The sequence below is a fragment of the Siniperca chuatsi genome, linkage group LG1 (assembly GCF_020085105.1).
Source record: "Siniperca chuatsi isolate FFG_IHB_CAS linkage group LG1, ASM2008510v1, whole genome shotgun sequence".
NCBI lineage: Eukaryota > Metazoa > Chordata > Actinopteri > Centrarchiformes > Sinipercidae > Siniperca > Siniperca chuatsi.
In genome coordinates this window covers 33,751,259-33,760,874 of record NC_058042.1, presented here as the reverse complement: position 1 = coordinate 33,760,874, position 9,616 = coordinate 33,751,259, and the positions used below count along the sequence as shown (strand labels likewise).

Genomic DNA, 9,616 nt, shown 5'->3' with positions numbered 1-9,616 from the left:
GTAAAAGAAATCCTTGATCTCACTGGGAAAAACCTGGTTAAATAAAGGCTAAATAAATTGTTCATAAGAATGATAGCGGAACTCACAATCACCTCCAAAATACCTCCAACTATGGATTCAATAATGATCACCCTACTCTTGAAACCTAACAAAGATCCCACTCATCCAGCTAATTATCGTCCACTATCCCTTATCAATACAGACATAAAAATTATATGAAAGGCCTTAGCATCCAGAATTGAAGGAGTCATCCCATTTCTCTTACATCCGGATCAGACAGGTTTTATTAAAGGAAGACTAATTTATTAATCTACTAATCATCTATTAACACTTGCAAACTATTCAACCTGATGCAGCTTTCGAATCACCCAAAATCTAACACATTGATTCACAGAAAAAGCATTTGACGAGGTTAAGTGGAAATTCTTATTTGACAAATAACCAAATTAGGGTTCGAAGAGTCATTATACACATCACCAATGGCCACCGTCACTACCAACGGGTTGATTTCACAAAATGCCACTCTACACAACAGGACCAGGCAAGGATGTCCTCTCTCCCCATCCCACTTTGTTATATTCATTGAACCTCTAGCAGCTGCAATACGGCAAAACAAGGCAACATTTTACTGGAAAAACAAAACACCACGGATAAAATTCTTAACTTTACAAAAACCCAAATCCCAGGGGGAATTAAAGGCCCAAACGTTGAATTATATCACCTGGCCAATCAGCTCAAATATCTCTTAAAATGGATCAACCCTCCAAACTTGATTCTTTCTGGTTAGAAAATAAACAGGCACTATGCAACAACACACACTTATCAGACCTTCCATTTATCAGCCAAACCATCAAGCAACATTACTGTTTTCAAAACATAACCATAGCTTCAACTCTGACAGCCTGTTAGAGAGCACCTCAATATCTCTCCCAGTCTCTATGTGGGAATGAGACCTCTCTATTAGTACCATTGCCAACTTCTGGACCAAAATCTGTAAAAAATGACTTCCAACAAGTGTAATAACATGAACTTACAACTCCTACAGTATAAGGTTATTCATAGAATACACTACACGGGTTCCTTGTTTAGTCCTCTGGTAATGTGACTAATGAGTTATTGCCTCCACCATTCAGGATGTAGTGTTTTCCAGTAGTCAGTGGTAAAGACAAAACACCTGCAAACCAAGTACAAGTGGTTACTAAAATCTCAGATAATAATCTAAATTTGTAAGTCATGGAAAAAAGGCCCTTTTGGTAAATATTTAAAGAAATCAATAAATAGAAATAAACAGTTTTCATGAGTGTTCCTGGAATCTGTCAGTCAACAGCATTCATTTATTGCAAGTATACAGTACACATACAGTAATACAGTAAATGTACTGTATATGCAGATGTCTTAAAACAGACGAGTAACAAACTACAGTAAATTCCATTTAGTGATGATGTCATGTCTGCAGTGTTCACATCAAGGAAGGAAGTTATTGTTGTTGCATCACAACATTGAGTTCTCTCTCAACTGATGTGCTTCAGTTCCTCCTTTTCTACTGACAAACAGTCCTTCTGCTGTCTGATGCAGGTAGCCATTGTAGAAGTCAGCTGCCGTCAGCCTTTTTTTCAGGAGCACTGCCTTGAATCCCACCCAGCCATCCTGGAACAGGGAACACAGATTAACACAAAAGTTTGACCCAAAAAAATATCAGAATGACAAATCGAAAGGAAAGGGGGAAAAGGAATGCAGTTATATTGTCACTACATTCAAAACATTACAGAGTTAGAATCAGGTCTTTATTTGAAACATGATTTTTATGAGAGACAGGCCTTTATTCTTAATTTTCTAAATTCCTTCAAATACTCTTAATTTTCTAACTTTTCTCATTTACTCCTGTTTTAATTTGCTGTTGAAACTGTTCATACAAACTCTACACTTCCTCCATATTTACCTGTTGTCTTGATAAATTCAGCATAATGTACATTTCCACAGCACTAATTTCATCAGTACAACAAGGGAGTCATGTCTTACTCATGACTCTGCTGAGAACACTTTCTCTTGTTTATACAAATACTTCTAACACAAAAAACAACTGCAGTAGCTTCTACTTTGAGTTTTTTTATCATTTGGTAAAAATACAACACAACAATTCCTGCAGAAATGGTCAACATTAAAAGACTTTCAATGACTCAAAGGGCAAAATACATCCCTTTCCTTGAAGCGTTTAATGTGAAACATCTACAGGAAGACTGTAGAGGACTGTAGATTAACACTGATTGAAAAAACAGTAAGCAGAAGTGATTTGGAATTGTTAATAAATGAGTACGGATGAGGATTAAAAAGAGAAAGTGAGAGCAGCAGAGTGTTGAGCATGATATGAATATGTTGTTGTACTGATATAATTAACGCTGTGGAAATGTACATTATGGTGATTTTTTTAAATTCTTTTCGGGATATTTTATGCCTAAATTATAGCCAACAGTAGAGAGATAACAGGAAATGATGGGGAGAGAAATGGAAAATAACATGCAATAAAGGTCCCTGGCCAGACTTGAACCGGGTTTCAGCTGTGGAACAATTTACTCAGTATGATATAATTAATTACGGAGTATGATTTTGAAGTGAAATTAATGAACCAGAGAAAGCAGGCAGGCCATGGAAAATGTACAAATGTTACAGGTATGGCTTAGGAATACCCCCAAACAATTCATGATTATTGAACATGATTTCATAATATACATGAATTTCATGTGCAATAACAAAAAGTAAACATAAAAGAGCAGTGGTTTAAAAAAACATACCGTACCGTACACACCGTATATATGTACACACAGACACACACACAAACATCAGGATATTTAGGATATCACTAAAAAACAAAAATACAAAAAATTCAAAATGAAGTTTTTTTAAAAAGTGTCTTTTTCTGTTTGTGTGTTACACTTCTCAAAGTGTTTTGTGAAATGTGAATTCAGTTTATTTCTTAGTTAACTTTAGCTGTTTAAATAATTTTTTTTATAATCGCAGAGTAAGATAGTCTCTTAAATTAAAAGGGTCATGGCACCCAGGCTTTTTTCTCCTGGTGGCCCCTGGCATGAAAAGTTTGTGGACACCCCTGCCTTTTTTAAGATTATTTTTTCATGCATTTTTGCCTTTATTGAACAGTGACAGTGACAAATGCTTTGACCTGGCGGTGGGGGTGGAGTAAAGAGGGACAGGTGTGCAGGTTTAGGTCATTGTCAGTACTAAACAAAATAAATCTAACAGAGTTTAACAGAGTTGAACAGACCTTACAGCAGACAGCCAGAGTATTGGACTCCTTCTGATAGCTCACTGAGCCAGGGACTGGTTTCCTCCTTTGATCTGCAAACATGTGAGTGATATATGACAGCTCAGGGTCATGGCACTCAGCTTATACATTACTGGAGTAACATAGGGCAACAGCAAACACACACACCTAAAACCAAGTCTTAACCATCAAAAAGCAGTGTCTACAATCTCCAATCTCAAGCAATCTCCTCAACATTACTGTAATTCCTGTACAAACTTACTCTGGATTCTAGATGTCTGGACTTTGCAGCATTTAGCTTCTCCATCTGGTCACTGGTTATAAGTCTCTGTTATACACCACTGTAAGTGTGTCCATCATTGTACTGTTATTTTACTGACTGACTAAAATGTGGTTTGATTAAGAGACACACCTGCACACATGGCAGATAGTGATCAGAAACCTGGATCTAATCTGGTAACCCAGCTAGAATATTCAAGATTTTCAGAAACAGGATTAAGGCTTATTTCACTTTCTGAAACCAGAATGATTTTTACATTCTCAAACAAATAAACTGGATACTGATAATAACTAGAAAAAAGTGTGCATGCACTGTAAATATATTCATGGTCCAATAAATCTGATTTTAACAAACTTACTGCGTAACGAAATGTGACATTTTCCTGCAAAATCCAGAAGTTTTATTGTCCTGCCCATCCATGTGGTCCTCAAAGGTATCTGAGGGCAGAAAGAAGGATCATTATAGTGATATTCAACAGGGTCTTCCATTGCTCAAACTGAACAACAGTCCAGATCAGTCATCATTACCCGGGATCCTATGGCACGATACAGACGATCAATTTGGTCACAAGTCTGTTCCTCCCACACCATCCAGCTCATGGACATACTGATTTTTGGGGCTGTTGGATGAAATGAATGTGTAAGTTGGAAGAATTCATCTTATTTTATATTTAGCATGACTGTGTCTATGTAGTTCAGGTCTACGTACCAAATGTTGCACCTGTCTGTCTTTGCTCCCTTTTATGTGCCATTCTGTCAGACAGTGTCATCAATGTATCAATCAGCTGCAATAAAGAATACAAATACAGTAACTATGTTACCATCCTGTTACAGTAGTAAGAGGATAAGGTAACCATTTTCTACCAGGCATGTTCCAACAACTCACCAGATGTGCTCCCTTTGTGGCTAGGACAGCTCCAAGTTCATCAGCAGTACACTTCTCAGGGACCTGATGAAGCTCCTGGTTGAGAATGGGGCCAACATCAAACCTGGGATGTGAGGACATTTTAATCTGTTTATGTTTGTAGTAAGGAAAAAAAACAGAAAGAACACTGAGAAATTTTCCCTCTGTGTACCTGTGAGGACGGATTTGGATGATGGTGACTCCTGTCACAGTGTCACCATGCATGATGGTGTGGAAGACAGGTGCTGGACCTCGCCACCTCGGCAGCAGGCTAGGGTGAACATTCAAAATCCCGCTGCAATGAAACAGGGTGAGCACAGACACACATACACAGTTTATATACAGTTTATAATTTCATGCATTCTGTGTTGATTACACTCTATGTCTAAGTATATGTAGTGGCCAGGGTTTCAGGATAACACCATCCCATTGTTGTGGGAATCATGTATATACATTGAACATTGTTTTGAGATGACTTTGGATAATAAAGTTAGCAAATGTCAGGCACTCTTCTCTCTACCTCTCAGGCTGTTTAGCTGTTTTATAAATACACAATTTGGCCAAAAGTAGTTAGACACCCCTTCTTATAAATCATACAGCCTGCAGTATGAGCAGTCAGACAATCAGAGAGGTTGTAAACAAGTTGACAGGTGCACAGAAAATCTGTGTTCCCACAAACCAACAAGTTAAGTGGGACAAAGTTGAAGCAGGAAATGGGTCTGTAAACTATGATGGATGTTTAAAACAGAGAGTTTGGAAGTTTTCTGTTCCAAATAAGTTTGTCTCAATGTCTGACTGCTCGTGTTTCCTGACCTGTCTGACCTTTTCTTAGCAATGAGATGACACACTGAGATCTCTGCCATTACTTTGGTGAGTACAATGCAGTCATAACTGATAGAATCAATGGCCCGAGAAACAAAAACTAAACCACTGTTGAAATAAATTGCAGTTTTACTGGATAAGTGACCTCCAGTGGGAGATATGCAATTTCTATTAGACAGCCACTGTGTTTAAGTTCAATGGGTACTGAGGACAGTGTCATCCCATTTAAGAGACAACATGACTTGTTTTCCGGATCATGTGCCCTCCATAGCCAGACCAGAGCAGAGCAACAGTCCACAGGTTTTAAAACATCACTGATAGACAAAAAATGCTTACTATGGAAACTTGTTGATCAGTCTCTCATGGAGCAAACAGCCAAAAGACACCACCACCCCAACATCAAACTGTCCATCCACATTGTCAGGGGGCCAGCTGTGGACTGGAAGGTGGTTCTGTTGAGCAAACCTCTTCACTGGGACTTCACCAGACAAAGTAACAACTTCAAGGGACTCCACAATCCCTTTACTGGAGCTCCTACAAACAGAACACAGAGTTTAGTTATCACGCACTTAATTCCCTTATTCCAAGATGATGAAGCACATTTACAAGATTCATTTCATGAGCTGCAAGATGATGATGCCCAACAAATTCTATTGCCACCCGTTTTCAAGCCTTCTGTGACCTCACTTCAGTTGTTTAAGTAGAATTGAAATTAAGATTGGAACTTGGCAATCTACCCCCACCTTTATTCAAAGCTCTAAGACAAAGATTAGGTTTTAATGCCAAATATTAGGGTAATGACTATTGGATGACCTTTGGAAATGGGAGTGTCAGGATAAAAAAAAGAAACCAAGCTTCTAAAATGTTAGGCCTAAATGTCTAAACACAAGCTGGTGTACAAGAGTCAAAATAACATTAGGCAAAAAATTTGGATTTAAAACTGGAAATATCTGATTAAAGAATAAGTAAATTCTTCACTCTACAGGATCCCAGTATGGAAAAAATACTGTATTCACATTAAAGTTACAAGTAAAAAAATGCACAGAGTGAAGTCCTTACAAATCAGTAAAAGGCTTTAATTGGCATAGAAATCTGTTATGAAAATACAGTCAATGTTTACTGTTCATTCAGTGTCCCACACATGGCCTCTATAGCATAGCAGGTAGATAGTTATTAGTTGTGTCAGTTATACATTCTAATTATAATTGAATATAATGAGGTGACTTGACTTACTGATATGATGTCATTTAAATAAAAAGTAATTATTCATTCACGCAACATTTTGGCCACATACACCATCACCAAGTTTCTTTAAAGGGGAACACTGATTTTATGTGTTAAAGTCTGTTCACAGGTCTTGGGGAGTACTACTGCATATGTGAAAAAAGTTGTATAAAGACTCCACATAGTGTGCAGTAGTACTCCCCAAGAACTGTTGACAGTCGAGTTTAACACATTTCCACTATCTGCAGCACTCCTACATCAACAGCACAAACAGCATTACTGTCAAAGGGTCCATGTTATGGGATTATTCATTATAATAATCACAAAATATAGTAATCATCTTAGAAACACATACCTTCCCATTCCATGCTGCTTACCATGTTAAAATGTCAACTGTGTATAAAAGTCTATAAAAATATATTCACACTAACCTTCACGCTAATTTTAAACATACTTCTAAAATATTTTAGAATGTTGTTACTGTATTATTTTAAGCTAGTTCTACTGCTGATTTTGATATTTTTGTGCTGTGTTTAGTCTTTGTAAACTTTAACCTCACCGAATCATGGCTTTTTACCTCCATGAATAGTTTTCCCAGCAGGAACCAATAATTTTATCACATTAAATATGCTGCTCTGGAGTTGGATTGAGAAACCCAGAGATAACAGAGCCTGTCGGTAACCAGCTTTGTGGGACCAGTTATCCTGGAACACAAGTGTTAGGCTTATAGTGAAGACGGATGTGGATGCTTTTGGAACTTGACAGCCTATGCCAGTATACCATGGCTTTCGGGGAGCTCACTTTTTTTTTTTTTTTTTTTACCTGGGGGGCGCTTTCGCGGATTAACTGTGACTAACTTTCCTGTTGCAAAGAAACATTCATAGCTGCAAGCATGTAACCCTACTTGCTTTGTGTCATCTGATATATATAATAATAAACCACATCAAACCTCCACGCGGGTATCAAAATCAAACAAGTATGATACAATACGGCCAACTAAAGCAGGGCACAGTATACTCTGCAGAGTTATGTACTGCAAATAGCGATCAGAGATACCAATCACATACAGATGAGCGCAATAATTTCTCGGTACAATTATCAAATACGAGGGTCACGTATCAACAAACCAGCCTATAACACACACATGCATGAGCATTATAAATACCAACAAAAATAGTACAGGCTGCCTACAAGGGATCTAGTCCTCATCAACACCCATCACATACAATACAGTGCTAACAGTGAATAATACAGTTGATTGGGAATAGCTCTTACCTTAAAACAGAAGCGACCAAAGAGGCCTGTTTTTTCCCTGATCTTTGCGTAGGGAAGTTTACGATATTGCGCTGCCACGCTTCGATGGTGATGGCAAGAATGGCATGCACGCCGGTTTCTTTATTTGAGTTAATTAGTGATGAGTCACCCTCATGCATGAATCATACATCAATAGCCTCATTTTACGCACGAGCTATGATTATGAAGATACAGAAAAATAGCAAAAACAGCATAGGCTACTGTCAATACCCCCTTTTTTCCCCACAAATTGTGTTTTCAGGTTAGCTCATGTCTTTTTAAGAGGAGCTAAGCTCCCCAACCTATGCATTCTGACATAATGCTTACAGTTTATTAAATGATCAAAAGGTTCAAAACAAAGTCCCAAACCACAATTTAAGGTGGGCATTATATCCTCAACATTCCCGCAGTGTAACGCAGTTAATATAAGCTCTGGTTCAACAACTACCTATGTTTACCTCATATGGTTCCATTTTTGAGTTTGAATGTGTGTCAGAAACGTTGTGCTTCAACTCTGTAGTCATTTATGAGGTTGTAGGTTGTTGTGCTGTTGTATTGGACAGTACTCTATTGTACAATGTAGCGGTTTTAAGAGTCTGACTGACTCTCAAATATCAATATAGGTATCGGCCAGGCTATCATTTAAATACTTTCAACCTTTAACTTTCAACATAACTAAACAAATAACTAGTGATGCAGCTCAACCTGGAGTGGTTCGCATTTTCTTAACATATTTAGCTATAGACATATTGTAGCCTATGTGATGTCAATATTTGCAACACTGGAAGCTTCAGCCAGAATAGGCTTCTTGTAGAAGTAGACTTTCACCTGCTGGACGTGAGGAGTTTTAGAGATTCCACAGCGAACTGATCAGAGCCAAAGAACAGGATCCTCCACGGGGGTCCTAATGATGACATAAGTCTACAGAGCCGCCGCTGTCGCCCATCAGTCTCCCTCCTCCACAGTGTCTGTATACAGCAGTGTTGGAAGCGGTTGAGGATTTTCAGAGAAGCTCCTGCTGTCTTGCCGTTCGTCCACATACTAACATCAGCTGTCGTTTCAGCTCAAAATATTATGTGTCCAAAATGTCAGTGCTGAAACTGCGTAAATTTCGGTGACTGTAGTCGATTTGCCCTAAATATGTTAACATATGGCGCCGCCATGTTTACCATTACACTTCCGTCCCGGTCTTGTTCTTCTTTGAGCTTTAACGGCAGCTTGCATGCTTGGTGTTGCATTACTGCCATCTTCTGGAGTGAATTTACTCCTCTAGTATCCGGATTTTCAGATTTTCCCTATCAGTCCTGTCCTCTTAAGGAAGCTAACTAGACACTTCCTGTCTTGTTCACTTCCACCACACTTCAGTATGCCCTTTAAACCTTCTTTCTGAGGTATATTTCCTGCAGTTAAGAAGTACATGTTCTACTGTTGGTACCTGACAATGTTCACAAAGTCCAGTTAGATGCTTTCCTAGAATGTGGAGAGTCCAACATGGTGTCCTATTCTTAGTCTGGCCATTACTACCTCCTCTTTTCTGTTTCCTCCCCTGTTTCTCTCAATACCCACTCTATTTTTTATTGCATATAGTTGTCTTCCCTGTATCTTCTAATTTCAGTGCTGCTGCCACTCTTTGTTGATTTTCTTCCATGCAATACCCTTTCATTCTGATTTTTAAAGTTTAATTGTGGTGTCTATGCTTTCTTTTTAAACATCTTGTTTGGCTAGTTAGTCCACTCTCTAATTACCCATAATGCCCATGTGTGTAGGAACCCAAATGAGTGTCACCACAGTGTCTTGTTTAACTACTCATGATTGTG

At 38.3% G+C, this 9,616-nt stretch overlaps 1 protein-coding gene across 2 annotated transcripts; it reads right to left on the bottom strand.

Moving 5' to 3' along the window:
* Positions 1-1,301: 1,301 nt before the first annotated feature.
* On the bottom strand, positions 1,302-9,087 carry mtfmt (mitochondrial methionyl-tRNA formyltransferase). 2 transcript variants are annotated; one of them, XM_044189125.1, is made up of 9 exons: positions 8,628-9,087; positions 5,619-5,816; positions 4,633-4,755; positions 4,443-4,545; positions 4,266-4,341; positions 4,085-4,176; positions 3,916-3,994; positions 3,278-3,351; positions 1,302-1,647 (listed from the first exon to the last, which is right to left on the bottom strand). In XM_044189125.1, the coding sequence occupies exons 1-9, from the start codon at positions 8,837-8,839 to the stop codon at positions 1,492-1,494; spliced, it is 1,113 nt and encodes a 370-aa protein (XP_044045060.1). In that variant the 5' UTR covers positions 8,840-9,087; the 3' UTR covers positions 1,302-1,491. The 2 variants fall into 2 exon arrangements, with proteins under 2 accessions (XP_044045060.1, XP_044045069.1); XM_044189134.1 differs by lacking the exon at positions 8,628-9,087 and adding an exon at positions 7,782-7,956.
* Positions 9,088-9,616: the final 529 nt, after the last annotated feature.